The 21419-nt window shown below is 37.0% G+C and overlaps 2 protein-coding genes across 4 annotated transcripts; both read right to left on the reverse strand.

Annotated features, from left to right (window-relative positions):
• Nucleotides 1-280: 280 nt before the first annotated feature.
• Nucleotides 281-7686, reverse strand: LOC127446377 (glutamate-rich protein 2-like). 3 transcript variants are annotated; one of them, XM_051707269.1, is made up of 10 exons: nucleotides 7523-7686; nucleotides 7287-7338; nucleotides 7041-7080; nucleotides 6833-6869; nucleotides 6285-6368; nucleotides 5302-5396; nucleotides 4889-5070; nucleotides 4707-4764; nucleotides 4516-4587; nucleotides 281-639 (listed from the first exon to the last, which is right to left on the reverse strand). In XM_051707269.1, exons 1-10 carry the CDS (start codon nucleotides 7528-7530, stop codon nucleotides 455-457), a joined length of 813 nt encoding a protein of 270 aa, XP_051563229.1. In that variant the 5' UTR covers nucleotides 7531-7686; the 3' UTR covers nucleotides 281-454. The 3 variants fall into 3 exon arrangements, with proteins under 3 accessions (XP_051563229.1, XP_051563230.1, XP_051563231.1); XM_051707270.1 differs by lacking the exon at nucleotides 7523-7686 and having other exon boundaries at nucleotides 5302-5393; nucleotides 7287-7386; XM_051707271.1 differs by lacking the exon at nucleotides 7523-7686 and having other exon boundaries at nucleotides 281-636; nucleotides 7287-7386.
• Nucleotides 7687-9366: 1680 nt separating this feature from the next.
• LOC127445693 (transcription factor Sp5-like) lies at nucleotides 9367-10994 on the reverse strand. Its single transcript, XM_051705914.1, has 2 exons — nucleotides 10944-10994; nucleotides 9367-10480 (listed from the first exon to the last, which is right to left on the reverse strand). The coding sequence occupies exons 1-2, from the start codon at nucleotides 10992-10994 to the stop codon at nucleotides 9518-9520; spliced, it is 1014 nt and encodes a 337-aa protein (XP_051561874.1). The 3' UTR covers nucleotides 9367-9517.
• Nucleotides 10995-21419: the final 10425 nt, after the last annotated feature.

Genomic DNA, 21419 nt, shown 5'->3' on the forward strand with positions numbered 1-21419 from the left:
TAAAATTAAACGTGTTTAATTTAAGATATTACCACACTTTGAAAATGCACACACTAGATGGCAGAGTGCATAGTGCAAGTGCACAGTGTAAAGTGCATCAGTTGGGACACAGCTATGGTTCCCGTCTCTGACGTAAACTAAAGGCTGTTGCCCTTTTTTAAAAAAGAAAAAGGGATGAGCCCTTTGATAAGTATGGCTCCAAATTCCTGTTTCAATGTCAACACAGGAAAGAAAACTGCACTTGTCAATCCATTTCACACAGACAAATAAATCACACCCAGAAAGTCAATCATTTTTTTTAATAAATGTGCATATATGAGGTCCTCAACACGTCACATTATGTATATGAGCAAAAGACAATATTATTTGATATGAAAATAATACCACAACAATAGCATGTGTGCTTTAGAATGTGGGAAAGGCACTCTGCTAGATCATTTGTTTTTTTGCTTGTTTATGATAATGAAGATGATAATGTATCGTCTGTGCTGTCAGTGGATTCTTCATCTGTGTCACAGCTATCTGAAGACTTATCATCATCATCATCATCATCACTGCCATCATCCTCTTCATCATCATCATCAGACGTGTCAAATTCATCAGATTCATCATTATCATTGTCTGATTCTTCCTCTGCTTCTTGAGTTTATAATGATGATTCAACATACATGGGCAATTCAAGAGGGAAGACACACACACACACACACACACACACACACACACACACACACACACACACACTTGAATTCCAAGGAAATTTGTTTTGCACACAATGACTCACAAACACAATATCAAAATCGCCCATTTGGAACATTGATTTTAATGAATCCATTTGATTCTATTTCAACCCTGTTTTCATTTATGTCTGTAGGGCTTTTTTTTAATGGAAGCTATTTTGGGATATACTTCTTGCAGGTAATTTATATAATAAAGAGGAAAGTCCTAATAAGATTTTAATTTGTAATAAAAAATGGAAATACTTCAGTTTGGGGGTCAAAGCAGAGTAGAAACATAATGAACAGAGAAAGTAGAAAAGATAAATAGATGAATTAACCACAAAATTCTAAGATAAGATAGATCTATAAATAGACAGACAGACAGACAGAATGACAGACAGACAGAGATGGATGGATGGATGGATGGAATTACAGACAGGCAGACAGACAGATAGACAGACTGACAGATTGATAGACAGAGAATTACAGACAGAGAAATACAGACAGAGACAGACGAAGGGACGGACGGATGGATGGAATGACAGATAGACAGACCTACAGATAGACTGAATGACAGACAGATAAACAGAATGACAGACAGACAGTTAGATAGATAGAATTACAGACAGACTGATAGACAGAATGACAGACAGAGATGGACGGACGGATGGACTGATGAATGGAATGACAGACAGTAATACAGACAGACAGGCAGAGAGACAGAAATACAGGCAAGCAGGCTGACAGAAAGACACACACACAGGCAAACACACAGACAGAAATACAGGCAGGCAGACAGACAGACAGACAGATAGACAGATATACATATAGAAAGCTAGATAGATAGATAGACAGACAGACAGAATGACAGACAGACAGACAGACAGAGATGGCTGGATGGAATGACAGACAGACAGACATATAGCTAGGTAGATATAGTGGCAAGAAAAAGTATGTGAACCCTTTGGAATTAGCTGTTTTCTGCATTAATTGGTCATAAAATGTGATCTCATCTTCATCAAAGTCACAAGTATAGACAAACACAATGTGCTTAAGCTAAGAACACACAAACAATTATAATCTTTCATGTCTTTATTGAACACATCCCATTAAACATTCACAATGCTGTGGAAAAGTAAGTGAACCCTTGGATTTAATAACTGGTCGATCCAACTGTGGCAGCAATAACCTCAACCAAGCATTTACGGTATCTGCGAATTAGACCTGCACAACGTTCAGAAGGAATTTTGGACCATTCTTCCTTACAGAACTGCTTCAGCTCAGCCATATTCTTAGGATGTCTGGTGTGAACAGCTCTCTTGAGGTCATTCCACAGCATCTCTATTGTGTTAAGGTCTGGGCTCTGACTGGGCCATTCAAAAAGGATTTTTTTTTTGAAGCCATTCTGTAGTGGATTTACTTCGATGTTTAGGGTCATTGTCCTGCTGCATCACCCGACTTCTACTGAGCTTCAGCTGGCACACAGACCCTGACATTATCCTGTAGGACAGGGGTTCTCAACAATAATTTTAAAGTTTTGTTAATAAATTCAGCATGCTTACACATCATGAATATGAGACCAAACCTTGCGTTTTTTTAATTCAAGCAGATGGAGGGCTATATCTGGGGCCTATAAAATGAAAATGCGAAGACAGACACTAATAATAAATGTTATATTTTTCATTTATTTCAAAAATAAATGATAAGACCATTAATATTGCATATTTTGTCTCACTGAAATGCTCATTCTACATTGCAGCATTGATTTTGAGTTGGATGTAGATGTAAATTTACTCATATCAACAACAGTATGGTTATCTCTAACATCTATAAAAAGTAAACCAGTTATTTTTTCTTCCATTCAAACTAAAATATTTTAGCCTATTTTTTAGAATTTACACATTTCTATTTCATCTTTAAAAAACAAAAATAGTGTATTTTGCATTTGAAAATGTAAATTTATTCATTAATTATTTATTTTTATAGTTTTAACAGTGGTGTTTGTAACAAGATCATAGTAAACACATGGAAGCATGGATCTTCTTCACTACCATGGTTAGATGTCACATGAATGATATAAAACAAGCTATGGCATTTTTGTAATTTTAAACAGTAGACCTACTCTAAACACATGTAAAAACAATAAATACAAAATACATATTTACAAGTTGTAACTAAATTCCCTCACTCCCCTAATGTAGCCAATGACAAATTTAATAGAGCTGAAGCAGTGATATGATAATATTTATTATCAATCTATTTCTGCCTAAAGTACAGATAGTGTTACTATAGTAAATTCAAGGGTGGTGATGTAGAATTCTGTACTGAATTAAAATGGTTTCTGATTCTCGCGCCTTGCTTCTCACTGATTCTCACAAAGCTGTGCATTTAAGAGCTCGAGCTTTAAGAGCTTTGCGCTCACGCTGCTCTGTCCATTGAGCCGTATCCATCTACAGAGCCATACAGGTGCATTAGCCGAGGTTGTGCCTCTGCCTGTGTATTTGACGCTGCTAAACCAGATAATTCAGATGCGTCGCTAGAGTTCAAAATCAGATGAACCGCGGTAGAAATGCGTACCAACCCGTATAATTGAGAACCAACTGATTTACTCCAAGTCTAGATACACGTTTGAATGCAAAGAGGAACTTGACGACAGATTTGATTAATATGAGTGATAAACACCCCCCATTTGTAACCTAATGCCCCCCTCTCTATTAATTTGCTCTCAGCGCCCCCTGGCATCCTTTGAATGCCCCCTGGGGGGTGGTACCACCCCTGTTGAGAACCCCTGCGTGTAGGTTATATAGATAAACTAAGGAATTAATGTTATCTCGATGATGGCAAGCGGTCCAGGCCCTAAAGCAGCTAAGCAGCCCCAAATCATGATGCTCCCTCCACCGTAAATCACCGTTGGGATGATGTTTTCATGTTGGTATGCGGTGTCCTTTTTACGCCATACGTAGTGCTGCGTGTTCTTACCAAACAATTCAACATTATATTCATCAGTCCACAAAACATTTTACAAGTAGCATTGAGGAGTGTCATGGTGGTCTTTGACAAACTTCAGGCATGCAGCAATATTTTTATTGGAAAGCAGCGACTTCCTTCGTGGTGTCCTGCCATGGACACCATGCCTGTTTAATGTTTTCTGTAAGGTAGACTCATGAACAGAGATGTTAACCAGTTCCAGTGATTCCTTCAAGTCTTTAGCTGTCACTCTAAGGTTCTTTTTTACCTCATTGAGCATTCTGCGGTGTGTCCTCTGAGTCATCTTGGCTGGACGGCTACTTCTAGGGAGAGTAGCCATAGAACTAAATCGCCTCCATTTATAGACATTTTGTGGAACTATGGACAGATGAATATCTAAGCTCTTCAAAATAACTTTGTAACCCTTTCCAGCTTTATGCAAAGCAACAATTCTTAATCGTAGGTCTTCTTAGATCTCTTTTTTGCAAGGCATGGTCCACGTCAGCAGATGCTTCTTGGGAATAGCACACTCAAAATCTTTGAGTGCTTTTTATAAGTCAAAGTAGCTCTAACCCACACCTCCAATCTTGTTTCATTAATTGGATGCCAGGTTTGCCAACTCCTGACTCTAATTAGCTTTTGTTGACATCATTAGCCTAGGGGTTCACATACTTTTTCCAAACTACACTGTGGATTTTTGAATGATGTATTCAGTATGTACAAGAATAATACAATAATTAGTTTCATTAGTTAACAGATTGTGTTTGTTCATTATTGTAACTTAGATGAAGATCAATCCAAATAGATAGATAGATGTAATCTGTAATCTCACCTATCAGTAACTTCTCTTCAATAAGAGGCAGGAAGTTCTTGGCTTCTGAGTTCTGGGGCTCATAAATAAGAACTATATTTAAAAAGTGAATAAAAAATGTAAAAACATGTCAGTGTGTTGGTTTAAGGAATGTCAAGATTGTAAAAATAATCAAATGTAAACATTACTTCCTCACATGACCTGCTACTTACTCATTTGACAGAGTTTCTTGGCAAGTTGGTAATTCTTTGTCATCACAGCCTGTAGAAACTGGACTTACACAAAAACAGACCACCATCTCAATAAAAACTGTCAAAAGATGCAGTGTCTTTCAACAATTTAAAAGCAAAGCTGATACTCGTGATCATGGCATGTTTTTTTAATGCCCCCTCACCTCTGCAAACAATTCTAGCGGCACGTGTCCTTCAGATGTCTCATTTTCAGCTTCCTCACACTCTTCATCTTCACCTTGTGCTTCATGAGGATCCTGGTCATTTTCAGACAGCACTGCTTGAGGGGTCTGGATCTGTAGTCCCTGTTCACTGCCTAACTGGACTTCAGATGTTGCTTGTTTTTCTGAAATGTAGTCCCATTTGGACGTGAATAACAGATCCGAACATTTCTTCTTCATCATAATTTTGCTTTAAATGTTTAAAAATCTTAAGACTTTGTTAATTCCAGGCTTTTAAAGTGGTTTCAGACTTTTGCACCCCACTGGAGCCCATGGGCATTACAGAAGAGACAAATAGAATGAACATTAAATGTGCAGATAGTTTTAAAGAATAAAGAATAAAACAGATTCAGTACCTGTCATAACAGGGGGAGACTGTTTAGGTAGTTTATGTCCATGCGTGGTTACATTTTTGAAGGACGGAGCTAGAGAGGCACTATACCCTCGGCTGCTGAAAAAATGGGCGATAAAAGGTAAACTATTAGTGCTCAGTGGAGTGAATGAATGCCATCAGCTCCATTGCTTTATGCATGTACGCCCCATAAACCACACCCCCATGCATGACCTAAAGAACATGCCGACCGGAATACAAAAGCCACTGATGCACTAGAATTAATTAAAAGATTGTTGTTTTTTTACTACTATTGAAGGAATAGTTCACCCAAAAATGAAAATTATGTCATCATTCTGTCATTTGGAATGACATAAGGGTGACTTTCTTCCATCGAACACAAAAGGAGAAATGCTGAAGAATGTCCTAGCCACTCTTTTCCATTTAATGAAAGTGAATGGGGACTGAGGCTGTCAAGCTCCAAAATGACAGTTACAAAGCTATATTCCAAATATTTTTGGAGTGATAAACAGAGATTTAAGTCATTAATGACTGAAAATTGTCACGTTCGATTTGATGTGACCAATCGTCATTGATGTTAAACCTGACAAACCTGACGTCAATCAGTGAATAGCAAAATCTTTGTATGTTCCTTATAAGACTTTGAATATTGTGCACTAGGTATTTTGACTACTTTTATAAAAAAATGTATGGTGCATTTTTATCATTTTGGAGCTCGAAAGCCCAAGTCCCCATTCACTTCCATTATACAGAAAAGAGCTACTAGTGCATTCTTCAGTGTTTCTCCTTTTGTGTTCCATGGAAGAAAGAGTTTGGAACGACATGAGGCTGAGTAACCAATGACAGAATTCCATTTTTTTAGGTGAACATATACTTTAAATCCATCCATTCTAATTTTCATCCATTGTAGCTAAATGTTTCATATTTTTTTTGCAGAAGTGAGAATGTAAGCATAATACACAGTGGTGAAGTTTCTTTTACATTTACCTCTCAGCACTTTGTTCTTTGAGTATAGGATTTATAGACGGATTCTGCGCTTCTGTCTTTCCACTGGGTTTTAATTTCTGTTGCCTACACAAAATAAAAAGCATTTAAAATGATCGTCAAAGTTGGCTCGAAACCCAGCATCAAAGCATTTCAAACAGTTATTGAAGTGTCTATACAAAGTATTTTGTGTATACTCTCCAAAAGACCTCTCTCATTGACCTGAAAATCCAGTCCTTATTAAAATACACTATATAATTTACTGTATTACTCTCCTTTGTGTGTTAGGCAGAATGTTGGTGACTGACAGCCTCAGTCACCATTCACTTTCATTGTTTGGAGGAAAAAAAAGGAGATGCAATGAAAGTGAATGGTGACTGAGACTGAACATTCTGCCTAACATCTCCTTTTGTGTTCTATGAAAGGAAGTCATAGGGGTTTGGAACAACATGAGGGTGAACAAATGATTACAGAATCTATATTTGTGGGTGAACTATTCCTTTAAGGATTGAAATAGTCCTAGTGACCCAGTAAAACATTGTTCAACCTACTTTGGTTTCCAGTCCACTGATTGTTTTTTCACTGGATCTACAGAACAAAGGAGGTAATATTATTAACCCTTTCAGAAAGAAATAGTAAACCAAGCCAGACTGTTGTCAGTTGTGTTGTTATGTCCATGTAACTGCTAAACGTTTGCAAACTGTTGCTATAGTTGTGAATAGAGATTCATTTTGGCGAACTAACATCAGTTTATTTTACCTGCTAAACTGGCACACACTGGTTTTATGGGTGCAGCCTCCTATAATAAAAATACAAACATGGCTCAAATTGCAAGACAAAATAATGCTTTAAATGGACATTGTATTATAAAATAATCAACAAAACAAATGCAACATCAGTTAAAAAGCTTTGTCTGATGTATGAAAGAAAACACATTGAAGTCAATAGCCAGCTGCAACAAATGTAACATATAGAATTCCATATGCAGATTGTCAAGGCACTGACCTGTTCATTAACCTTTGATGAAACGTCAGAGGGCCTTCCAACACACTGTAATCTTATCATTAAAAAGAATGTATTGAAAGTAAATATAGTTTGTGTTAGAGAATGCATGTAACAAGCCACTCAAGCCACAGAGTCCTCAAATTGTCTTTGAGTTCATGTAAATTAGTTTTAATAATATTGCCTGTAACTGAAGAGTCTTTTGAATTTGTTAAGCTTTTTAATACGAACGTTCTTACCTGTTCATCTTTGCGTCTAGTTGAAAAAAAAATAAATAAATAATAAAAAAAATGGTTGTTTTTCATGAATCAATCTGCATTTGAGAGATTCACGGGCAATATATGGTCATTAATCGCTGTCATCAGATTTTAGGCCTAAAGAAAAACCTGAGTGAAGTTTATATCGACTTTCTGAAATCCCGCTGAAGCGTCCTGTTTCCCTAGTAACAGGGGTGCTCACCTCTAAATAATCCGTGTGCAACATGTTCCATCCGGAACCAATATCTTGCATAAAATTGGCCCATTTTCAACCATACCTTCCAATTTTAATTGGCTTAAGAATTAAGACCAAAATACCATAGTTAATACAGGTATTATTACTATTATAAAATCATTATATATTACTATGGGAACTCCTTAAAACAGTGTAAGAAGCTTTCAGCCATTTGTTGATTTTTTATTTATTTATTATTATTTTATTTTTTTAGCTTGTACCACAGTTTTATTGTAATAAAATAAGATTAATAACTGTAACAATTTTAGCTATTCTGGCAGAAACTAACAGAATCACTTGATTCTATTACGAATCAAATTGAATCTATGGCAGCAATGGTTAACATAGTAGATTTTGGCAAAGGACTAAAGTAAAACAGATATGTATTTATTTTTTTACAGCATAAACTGTATTAATTATTATTTTTGTATAATAACTATTATAGTAATATACTATTATTAATATTTTTCTTATAATAAGTATTATAATAATGATGATGATAAAATAACTGTTATTATTATTATTAAAATTATAGTATAATAATAATAATAATAGGCTAATAAAAGTTGTAATACTAATTAGTATCATTATTAATAATAGATATTATTATTAATAATAAATAAATGTATTATTAATACTAATTATTATGTTTTATTGATAATAATATTGATAATAATAATACATATTAGTAGAAATAATAATACTACTAATAATTATTATTATTACTATTATGGTTATTATTAATAATAACAAATATGAGTATTATTCATAAAAACATTTTTACAGCATACAATGTATTAATTAATTATTATTTTTGTACAATAACTATTACAATAATAGACTATTATTAAAATTATGTTATAATAAGTATAATATAAAGCTGATAAAAATAACTGTTATTAATATTAAAATTGATTATAGTAAAACAATATTAATAAAAGGCTAATAAAAGTTATAATACTAATAAGTATCATTATTAGTAATACATATTGTTAATAACAATGAATACATGTACTATTAATAATAATTATTATGTTTTATTGATAATAATACTTATAATAATAATAAATATAAGTAATAATAATAATAATAATTATTATTATTATAACTATTATGATTATTATTAATAGCAAATATGAATATTATTTAGTACATATTTATTATAATTTTTTTACAGCATAAAATTAATTAATTAACAATTTTTTGTATAATAACTATTATAATGGACTACTATTAAAAAATTAATAATAATGATGATAAAAATAACTGTTATTATTATTAAAACTATAGTAAAACAACAATAATAATAGGCAAATAAAAGTTATAATACTAATTAGTATCATTATTAATAATTAATAAATGAATTATTAATAATTATTATTTTGTTTTATTGATAATAATATTTATAAAAATAATACATATTAATAGCAATAATAATTATTATCATAAATATTATTATTAATAATTATCAATAAATATGAATTTCTATTATTAATAACAATATGATTAAATTTGTGTGCACACTAAAATTGTTTTTTTCAAGTTATGTTTCCAGAAACATTTAATCAATTAAATACTGTACTCCCACAAATGTAATGTCTTTATTAGGATTTTACGTGTACATTTACGAGTTCCTCTTGAGTTTTTGCCAACAGAAACATGAATGCCATCATCTAATAGGCTAAAGTCTACTTAAGTGCTTAGTTACAAAAGTTAATTTCGAACAACCTTAAGAGTTTTGTTTAAAAGTTCCTCGCATTCTCGTGCTTCATGTGATCCAGCATGGGAAATGGCGGTCTGTTCTTCTTCATCAGGTGCGTCTTCAGGTGTTTGGCCAGATGGTCACTGCGCATGAAGCGCTTCGAACAGTCCGGACACGTGAAGCGCTTTTCTCCTGTGTGCGTGCGCACGTGTCTCTGGAGCTCGTCAGAGCGCGTGAAGCTCTTCCCGCAAAACATCCAGGTGCACACAAACGGGCGCTCACCTGCGTGCCATCTCAGATGCGCCTTCAGGTGCGACGTTTTGCTGTACACCTTCCCACAGCCTGGCATGTTGCACAAGTGTTGCTTTCTCCTGCCCGGTTCATCGGGGGTCTTTTGGCAATTAGGGCACTTGCATCTCCGCGCACCGATAAAGGCCGATTTGGAGTGCAGGAGTGTGGCGATTTGGGACTGGGACTGCTGCCCAAATTCAGCGTGCCTCAGAACCCACCCGCGGTGGATCTGAAAATGATGCGAGGCGACTGTTGACGCGTGATTGGCAGTGCCAAGCTCTTGTTGTAGAGTCCACCACTGGATATCCTCGCTTGCCATGTGTCTCTGTTGGGTGTGCTTGGACACGAAGGTCGAAACCGGCGTCGGAAGAGTGCCAAAGGAAGGAGAGCATGCTGATGGGAGAGATTGCACCGGACAAGGCAACACCTTCACGGTTGGGAGGTCATAATGGTAACCGGGGTCCAATTCGTGATGTGGATTTAAGGAGCTCTGGAGGTGCTGTGACAGTCTCACTCCGTAATTAGAGCTGAAAAGCCCACGTGTGGATCCACTGGCGCTCCAGGGATGGAAAAGTTTACTTAGAGACCTTTCATATTGGTGGTTCTCCACGGATATAGAGACAAGGGAATGCCCAATGCGATTACAGGTGTTTTCCAACAGCGCCAGAGGAGAACCTTTGATGGATTCTGGCGTGGAGCTTGGAGTTCGATCCTATAAAATAAGATATCAATACGCATACGTCTGAATGATGTGCACTGTAAATTACAAATTATTTTAAAACAAACGAAGCAGCAAACACACACACACACACACACACACACACACACACACACACACACACACACACGTTGGTGCAGCTATCCTTATGAGGACTCTCCATAGACATAATAAGTTTTATACTGTATGAACTATAGATTCTATCCCCTAACCCTAAACCTACCCCTCACAAAAACCTTTCTGCATTTTTACATTTTCAATAAAACATCGTTTGGTATGTTTTCTAAGCGATTTGAATTATGGGGACACTAGAAATGTCCTCATAAACCACATTTATAGCATAATACCCTTGTAATTACCAGTTTATAACCTAAAAAAAAGTCCTCGTAAACCACTTAAACATGCCCCCCCCCCCCCCACACACACACACACACTGATAATTATACAATTTACGCACCTCAAGGAAAGCCTGAAGTGGGTCATTGCGCATTACGGCCACCGCCGCCATGCCAAACCAACGGTTTAATCCAGATTCTTTAGTTCATTGATCGTGCGCAACAATCGAGAACCCTGGAGCAAAGTGAACACACTGGAATCATTTCACAGAGTTTGATCAGAACTCCAGCCAGTCAGAAACAAGCGTTCTTGCCTTTGAAGTTTACCGCTGCCCAATCATCAAAGAATAACGGGAGAGTGCAAATCTCCCGTTTGCTGCTTTGGGTAATAAGCAAATTAATTATTTTGAAGATGAGATGGCTAGAGATGATGGAGGTGCAATCAGTTAATTAATTAATTTGGATTACATGAATATACCTACTCTGATAACTGGATCAAAGAAGTTGAAAAAGATAGGTTATAGCTTTAGATGAAAAGATAAACAAACTTAAACAACTCTGTCTTAGGCTATGTCTAAGGGTGTGGTAATAAAAACTTTGGAACTTATTCTGTTGGGAACTGTTGTGAATGCTATTTTTTTTTTTTTTTTTTTTTTTTTTATGTCCTTCAGTCCAGTTAAAATCCATTAGCAATCAACCCTCAGAGAACCACTGTAGCGAAATTGCAGCAGTTGTTTAAAACAATGAAATAAGAGAGGGGACATTTTGTAGCATTGAATACCACCAAAAAAAATATGCATAAACATTGAGATTTTTTTTAATATTAGTGGCTTGCTAAAAAACTTTTAATAAGGAATTAATAAAATATAATATACTAAAATTACTTTATTTTCATAATATATTTTACATACTGTTATTTTTACATAAGTTACTTATTTTGTTAAACATAATTGTTAATTTCTTTTTTAATAATTATGAAGTTTTGAACTTAAGAGTCAGCCAAATATATGAAAATTATGGCTTTAGATTTAATGTGTTAAGTGTGATTAATTACATACAAAATAATGCGTTAAAAAAATAAACATGCTCCCTGAATGAAAGTATTAGGAGCAATTAAAGTGACAGATCATATATTAAACCACTGAAGTCGTATGGATTCATTTTATGCTGCCTTTATGTGATTTTTGGAGCTTCAAAGTTCTGGTCACCCTTCACTTGCACTGAATGGACCTACAGAGCTGAAATATTCTTCTAAAATCTTAGTTTGTGTTCTGCAGAAGAAAGAAAGTCATATACATCTGGGATGGCATGAAAGTGAGTAAATGATTAAAGAATTTTCTTTTTTGGTTGAACTATTTTTATAAGCTTGAATTACATGTAACTTGGTATTTTTAGGAGCCGCTTCAGCAGGAGGCAGTCAGTGCGCCTCAACAAACCTCACAAGAAGCACAGCCACAAAATAAGAGCTGATCAAACAGGATGCATTTTAGACAGCTAGATGAAGCACAACAGAATTAATTTCAAGATGTTTTTTTCAAAGTTACTTTAGGCAAATTTATATTTACTTTAACTTGACACAGCATCTTCAAAACATGCAGTTAATGATGTTGAAAACCAGAGAAGCTCTTAACATTTTTTAAATAGCACAGATGGTATGCCATGTAATTAATTTGATTACAAATATCAACTGATTGACAGCACTAATAAAAAATATTTAGATTTTTTTTTAAATTAATGCTATTACCAAAATGTAAAAAAAACAGCATGGAAACTTGGCGATGCATTAATCATGACAGAGTAACAGTGAAGGGCACAATTAAGAAGCACTGAGTGGGATGCAGGGGCTATGGAATACTCCTTTAAGTGCTTACAAGGGTGTCTAGAACTAGAGCAACATCTCTGATCCACAACAAAGCAGAACTCTGTTCCTTTATGCACGCAGCTTTGAAGTTTCATGCTGACAGAAAGCAGGCATTGTTCTCTCAGGCCTACATGAAGGCCCTCCGACTTAGGTCTCTTTAATTTAAAAGTTTCCCCAGTAATGTGATATTTCTCTCCAGTTTCCCTCGGTGAAGCTTTGAGGTGAGGCCTGGTTTTGTTTAAAAGCCAGAGTTCTGGTGCAGAGTCTTTGAGTACTTTAGCCCTGGGTCATGAACTGTGAGCCATTTGAACCTGGTGGTTTCCCAGATAGTAAACCGACATAGAATCAATGTAAAATCGATGTCTCTCGTGGCATCCAAACAATGTTGATCTTTTTGCTCATCGAAGTCATGTTGAGTCTATGCCGTTCACGCCACTGAAAACAAACAGAAAATCGATCTAATTGGTTTGCTTACCTGCTGTTGAAACAACGTTGATTTCAGTTGGGTGAAACAACATTATACAATCAACATATTTTCTACTTTTGTTTGTAAAATCCCAAGTACTTAAAAATGAATAAATCAGCCTATATATGTACTCTTTATTAAACACACAGCACATTCAGATACTCATTGTTTTATTTATACAAAATATACATTTACAAATACATAATTCTTTGGACTTAACTTATCCTACAGTATATAAATCTTAATACTTAACAGCCAATTATAGAAAAAATGCCTTCACACTGTTGCATTCACAAATGGATGTATAATAACAAATTACAGGCATGTGACGAAATCATGTTGGCATGTTCACGCAAGATCTAACGCACGTGCAACACATGCAGAAGAGCAGCACTGTTTACAGCTGAGTAGGAGGAACACTGTACAGAAGCTTTGTTGGTTTTGGTTTGTATTAATCTATTTGTTTACTCACAATGGTGCATTTGTGTGCTTATCCTGGATGTCTCAACTGAGAGAAAAATGTGAGATTACGCCCATAACATGCCAACGGGAATGTACACAGCGCTCTCGTGAATGTGTATACGGCTGCTGACCGAAAGTGATGGTTAAGAGTTAAAAAGTACTTAAATACTGATCTTTTTCGCAACAAAAGCAATCGTATCACTTTAGAAGACATTAATTTATCTGCTGGAGTCTTGTGGATGATGTTTATGCTGACTGTCTGTGATTTTTGGAGCTTCAAATGTCTGATCACCATCCACTTGCATTATAAGGACCTACTGAGCTAAGATATTCTATTTTTCTTCAAATGTGTTCTAATGAAGAAAGGAAGTCATACACACCTGGGATGGCATGATGGTGAGTAAATGATGAGAGAATTTTCATTTTTGGGAGAACTTTCCCTTTAAGTTAAGCAAACCCTTAGTGACAATATGTTTACAATTATATCACGGTGAAATCAATCACGGTGAAACGGCATTTCAACAGTGGGTCATTCCATAAATTCTAGAATTATAAAGAAATAACAGGTTATTCTATTTTAACTACAGTATATCAAATGTTATCTTGAGATATTTGGCATTACAATACAATACCCTTAGGGGTGAATTTACTGCAAAGGCAATTACTAAAAATAAAATAAAAAATAAAATAATGCAGCAAAAAAATTTCATCAATGCAAAAAATGTTATTGTCTAAAAACTATTACCTCCTGAAGCATGAAGCAAATGAAACAGGGGTAAGGCACTGGACGTCACTCTGAAATAGAAAATACTGTTATAGTTATTTTATTTCATAACTTGCAAATGCCAGAAGATAAATCACACATCCACCAAGACTATTTCACAAAGACAGTTTTCTTTATTAAACAACATCACATTAAAAAGTCCAGGCTGCAATACATATACAGGGAAGGTAGCAGCAGAGAGTCTGCGATGCACAGCACACTCTATAAAAACACACAGGTGAACTTTAGTCCCACTCAATTCATTCACGATTTACCCAGTTCACCACAACGCTATAATCACTGCACACCAATAGAACGCAACCCCTCCTCCCCTGCTCCCTTTCCCCAATACAGTTGCCGCACTGGGGACAGAGACAGACAATTCATCCATTCAACATTATACAGAGTAAATTAAAACACTTCCCTTGTCCTGGGTCGGCAAGATCCCTCCCTGGGGTATGAAATTCAGGAGAGGGTACTTCCCAGTGGCCAACGAAATCACACAAGGATAATATTCAGTCCGAGTCCTTTGGCTGTGTCTGATACCAGTAAAGACCACTGTTATGCACAATAGCAATATTACAGCAGGTAATGTAATGGCATATGTCGTAATGTTCTCCGTTCGGAGGTTCCGGTGACACTAAAGCAGAAACGGCCCTAACTAAGCTTCCTCACACGCAACCCCCCACGCCTAAAAAACTTTGTATCTTCATCTTCGGAGGGCTTATTGCACCCGAGAGCACTCAAGTAACATTCCCCACTGCTCTCTCACAGCCAATCTTGCGTTCACTCATTTCTCCCAATTAGAGACAGCATTCCACACATGACAACATTCCACACATCACACTATCCCTCCTCTACTGAAGAGGACTTGTCCACGAGTCCAGTTGGCCCATATCCTTAATCCTTGGCTCATACTGGCAACCTTCTTGGTCGTGCTGACTTCGTGCCAGAGGCCATTACCTTCTCTACGGTATACCCCATACAGTCCTGTGTTCCTGAGCATGATCACTGTGCCCCACTGTAGACCCTGCCTGCTGCACTGGAGGTGCTGATGGACTTCAATTCAGATCCATTTCCTCTGTGGGTTGTTCCTCCAACTGGCAGGATTCACCTAGTTCAGCCTGGGACATTAGCTGAGATGAAGGAGGATCCGACTGTTCCAGTAATGGTGGTTGCCCATGCTCTTCATTTTCATGAAGTCTCTCTGAAAAAAGTCGAGAAACATATGCTTTTAAACTATTATAATGAACCACCATAGTAGTCCCACCCCTTACTGATCCCAATCGATACAACACATCAGACAATTGTTCCAAGATCTTATAAGGCCCCTTGTAATTTCTCTGTAAATTGAAACAAACTCCTTTTTTCCGAGCCTTGTTTCTAAGCCACACCAGTTCACCCACTGAATAGTACTGTACCTGGGCTCGAAAATCAAAACACTTCTTCTGTTGATTAGAAGCATGTGACTGATGTTGCCTTACCGCTTCTACCACAGTAGATAAGCTCTCGGCTATATGCTCCATGTATTCACCTGGAGGGTAAAATGTCTCTTCCAAGTTCATATTCAGCATAACATCCACAGGCAGTACCATTTCCCTCCCAAACAACACCCTATAAGGGGTAAAACTGGTAGAAGCATAAACACTACTACGGTAGGCCATCATCACATAAGACAATAAAGAATCCCAGTTTTGTTGGTTTTTATCCACGAAAAGTGACAACATGGAAAGTAATGTCCTATTAAACCGTTCAATAAGACTGCAACATCCGAGGCTGTTACCCATCCTTCCAACCACCAGAGGGAGCCCTCTCCCGAATACTGATCATCACCCATTTCTCTGCTCATTTCCTGTTCTGGCAGGGTGAGCAAGAGTCAGACACAGTGGGTGTGGCATCAAGCCTCGGAGAGGCATTTATTAGAAATAATAATAAACATAAAATGTCCAAGGGGGAATAGTGTTCATAATAAAGGAGAAATTGGCATCCTCGCAGTGAAACGGGGCTCTGTGAAAGGGCAGGTAGTGTCCATTGGATAGCTCAGGCACGGGCTGGGTCAGCTGGCCGCTCACGCTCCCCTCCAAAGTCCACGGCGCGAGGGGCGGCGACGTCACTGGTGGCCTGTCTTCCCAGGCCCGTGGCAAGCGTGAGGGGAAGGCGGCCCGGCATCTAGCCCGTCGGTGGCAACGTGAGCTATTCACCCCCGGCGACTCATTAACACGTCTGGGTTCCGAAGAGCAGGTCCGGCAGCACACCATCTCGTCCAGCTCCGAACACTCTCAGCTCTGGTCCTGGGCGTGCAAGGATGCCAGTGTGTGCACACTTGGAGATTTGTAGCCAGTTCCCCGAGAAGAGGTGCGCTCTGCATTTTAATGACAGCGGTGATGAAGCATTATTCCCATCAGGTGTGCTTCATTCACCACTGACTAAATGAGGCTTATTAATTATGCACCTCTACTTGCTCTCCCACCCAACTCCCATCGTGAGCCTGGCTGAAGGGTGGCCCTAAGAGGTGGGGCGACGATGATGAGCCAGAGGGGCAGATCATTCTGCCACACTGTTTACCTCATGTATAAATAGCCATTCATCTCCATTGTTCATTGCAAATTATTGCCAGTTAACCCTGCCTTACCAAGCGTTTTTCCATTGCTATTGCTGATCGTTTTCATGTTATGACCATTGCCTGTTTTTCTGGAATTACTGCTTTTTGGATAACCCTTTGTTTTGTTTGCCTTGTTGGACAGTCTGTTTGGTATATGTTATTTAACCGCCTGCTTAACGACTACGTCTATCTGCCTGCCGATTTGGATTGTTTGCTTATGTTCTTTAAAAAACTTCCTGCACATGGATCCTAACACCATCTCCATGGCCAGTTCATTACAAAGACCATCTGACTGGGGGTTATATGGGGAGGTCCGAGTTTTGTTTATCTCCAACAACCTACAAAGCTCCTGAAAATGTATTGACTCAAAATTACAGCCCTGATCAGAGTGGAGGCTCTGCAGAACCCCATAACGGCAAACCCATTCCTCAACTAAGACTTTGGAAACTGATTTTGCCTCTTGGTTTGGCAAAGCAAATCCTTTAGTCCATTTAGAGAAATAATCGTCCACCACCAAAATATACCGATTTTTATTAGAGGTCTCTGGGAGTGGACCAAGTATGTCCAAAGCAACACGCTCATAAGGGTGTGAAAAAACAGAATGGCAAAGGGGGCCTGGGGGTTATAACCTGGCAACTTATGTGATGCACAGTCCTCACATTCTCTACACTGCCTTACATCAGCAAACCACCCTGACCAATAAAAACAATCCTTAACTTTGCCTTGCAATTTATGCACTCCCAGATGACCCCCTGTAACAGCATTATGCAACATCTGAGGAACAGTACCTTTAGGGAGAACCACCTGCACTTTGTCAGCAGCATCCGAATTAGACGGAGGAAGTCTCACCAATAAATGGTCACGTATCTGCAACTGATCCCAAACTACGTAGTTCAGGATTACTCTCTACCTTATTTCGACTTATCTTGGGGATTATTTAACAATTCAATAAATTGTTGAAGCTCGCTATCTTCATGCTGAAGCCTAACCAAATCATCCTCAAAATCTTCTTTTGGCTGCAACACAGAGCTTGATTTACTTGCCTGCAGTAAACCCACATAACAATTGTCCCCACTCCTACTGTCCCTAGTCTGGTCTGACAAATCATCCAAACCTACAGCCAAGGTGGGGAGTCTAGATAATGCATCAGCATTTGCATGTTGCTTACCCGGCCAATGGACGATCTTATATTGAAACCTGGCTAACTGTTCCAGCCAATGAGCTAGCTGCCCTTCAACACCCTGAAAATTATGCAGCCACCGTAAGGAATTGTTGTCTGTTCTCAGCACAAATTCCTTCCCAATAAGATAGTGCTTAAAGTGCTTAGTAACCATAACCATAACCAACTCCTTTTGGTGACTGCATATGTACGCTCCTGTTTGGTAAGGGCCCGACTGGCATAAGCCACCACACGTTCTACTTCATCTTCCACCTGAGAAAGCACAGCACCAATTCCAAAATCAGATGCATACGTATCTAATATAAACGTCTTATGGGGATCTGGGTGTGCCAAAATAGGTGCAGAAATAAGACATGTCTTAAGGGTTACAAATGCCTGTTGACAGTCATCCCCCCAAAACAATTCTTGCCCTTTTCTGTAAGTTGATGTAAAGGGCACACAATTTCAGCAAATTTTTTTGAAACGGCGGTAATAGGAAGCCAATCCCAAGAAACCACGCACCTCTGTTTGGCTTCTCGGGACGGGCCACCCCCTCACCGAAACTACTTTAGAGGGGTCAGCTTTAACCCCCTCGGCCAAAATTACATGCCCCAAATAGTATACCTGCTTAGAAAACAGATTGCATTTAGAAGGTTTGACCTTCAGATTTGCCTCATTCAACTTCCCAAAGACTTGCTCCAAACGAACCAAATGTTCTTCAAATGTCTTCCCAAATTTGATTATATCATCAAGTTATAAAAAACAATAGAAACATAGAAAAACAAAGTTGTTGATTTTAAGTGTATGAACAATATATTTTAATTTAATCGCAAAATATTCAGATATATACAAATATAAAAGTAATTTGAGAGAGTAGGGAGACTGCAGAGCTCTTTTGGTGTGCTTTGTTCGCTGTGATTCTCTGATTGGTTGATCTTTCCTGTGTTTAAAAATGAAATTGAAAAAACGCAGACTGATGGCCTTAACAGAAGCATGATAAACCATCGGTAAACAACCTCTGTGCTTGCTGCAGGTCTGTCATTAAAGGTTTATAAGTTATCATTAATAAACAATTTCCCTATGTTAAAAATGTATAAAAAAGTGTACTTCTGGAACCGGACTGTTGCGCTTTATAGCAGAGAGTAAATCATGGTTCATGTGATATAAACTAAAGCCTATTGGCATAAAAAAATAAAATAATAAAAAATAAAAAAATGGGTCGTTAAGACATGAAAGATTCCCTTGATTTATTCCCTGCTTTCTTTATTTATATGTTTCCTTGTTTTACAGATCAGAGGGAAGCCTCAGGTTATTTTAGGGCTAGATTCCACAGACTGGTTTTGCAACATATCTCCCCAGCTAAAAACAGTTTCTTTGTTGCAAATGAAATGCTGGAATTCACTTGACATGACAATTTTAATAAAGCATGTTATCAGGGTCAGAAAAGCCTGGGGAGAAAGATGCCTGTTAATAGAATCAGAGCACTTTTAAGATCCACTCCAGGGTGTGAGAGTGACCTATTTTACATTGAACTTATCCTTTGAGGAAGACTGAGAGAGAAAGAGAAAGAAAGAGGGAGAGAGAGGGAGAGAGAGAGAGAGAGAGAGAGAGAGAGAGAGAGAGAGAGAGAGAGAGAGAGAGGGAGGAATGATAACACCGCGTCCGTAATTATTTCTTCGGTAACTGGTATTAGAGCAGAATGGATGCTGACCAATCATAACAGTTCTGGGCCAATTAGCTTACAGTCATCTTGCTGTATGAGTGCTATCTCTTAAGACATTTGTAATATTTACAGTATTGCCTGTAGGTAGTTGTCATGTAACATCTAAAAAAAACTCAACATAAAGATTTTAGGTTTTGATTTACATCCGCTTCCGGATGAAAAGTTCCTTATTCTTTATTATTACTATTTTCCACATTTTAGGATAATAGTAAAGTCATCACTATGGCAAATAAGGAGTGACAAAAATATTAAACAAAACAACTGATTATTTTAGCATTACGTTTTTTTTCATTGACATGGCAAGGTTAGTTCATGTTTTCAAATTTCAAATGGAATAATGAAGAAAGCTTCATGACATTCATGATTATTACTTGATGGTTACACCACTTGACATTTTTAGAGTTATTAAATAAAAGCTCTTGTTGAAAGTGGTTTAATGGTCAATGACATGATGCTCATTATTTGTTTGTCTGGATCTATTATGTAATTTAAAATGCATTAAAAAAAACAATACTTGAATACGCTTCTACTCTAATGAACATGTTTTCAGTTTCTTGAGTTCGAGTTCAAAGTCATTATAATATTTTTTTCTGGGGCTTAAAGTCTAAAATGTCTAAGTGGTGTAACCGTCCGGAGACAGAAAAAAATCAAAATAAACAAAAGGCTGAAATTTGTGGAAAAATAAAGTTGACATAAGTGGTTTGGAATAATCTTATATCATTATTAAAAAAAAAAAAAAAAAAAGGCAGTGAAACAATGTGCTTTTAAAAAATTATGAATATTTGAAAAACTTTTGTCCACCAAAACAAAGTCAGGTGGTGTAACCAACATGCAGGTAGCCGATCTGTTGTCATGTGACAAAAAATAAATAAATAAAATAAATAAAAAACAGAGGACCACATTAGATCCTCATGTTTTAAAAAAAATATTTGATATTTGTACATTTTTATGAAAAGGCTCGGGTCAACTGGAATAACCCTAAGAAAACTTCTTGATATTCGTGACAAATATTTTTTAAACAAATTAATTATTGAAGTTGTGTACACTCACATGTATTCAAGGGACAAGGAAAGTGTTTTAATTGGGGTGCACCGATGTATCGGCTGTCGATATTTATTGGGCAATTATTGACCAAATTAAAACCATCAGCATAATCGGAAATAAGCATGAAAACACCAATATATGAAAATTATGGTTTATTTATAAATAATTAGTAACACACTTTGTAAAAAATCTGTGAATTCAAATGCATAATCCAGAAATAATAATAGCCATGATATGTAGAAGAGTTGGCACTCCTAAGAACAAGTAATATTTCATTTTTATACTTTCGTGTTCTCACGGTAATGTGGAAAAAAAACGTACCTATAGGCTACATGATGAGGGAAACCATCCAAAACACTTTGAAACCAGCAGACTTTGACTTCTGAAATATCGGTACACTATCCATTAATGCTGCATGATTAACTGAATTAAGATATAAATCGCAATTTGGCCTTGTGTGATTACTAAACCTTAAAAGTGCAAAAATGTTTTATAAGTAAAAAATAACCTATTCTCAT

This window comes from Myxocyprinus asiaticus, chromosome 9, assembly GCF_019703515.2.
Source record: "Myxocyprinus asiaticus isolate MX2 ecotype Aquarium Trade chromosome 9, UBuf_Myxa_2, whole genome shotgun sequence".
NCBI classification, from domain to species: domain Eukaryota; kingdom Metazoa; phylum Chordata; class Actinopteri; order Cypriniformes; family Catostomidae; genus Myxocyprinus; species Myxocyprinus asiaticus.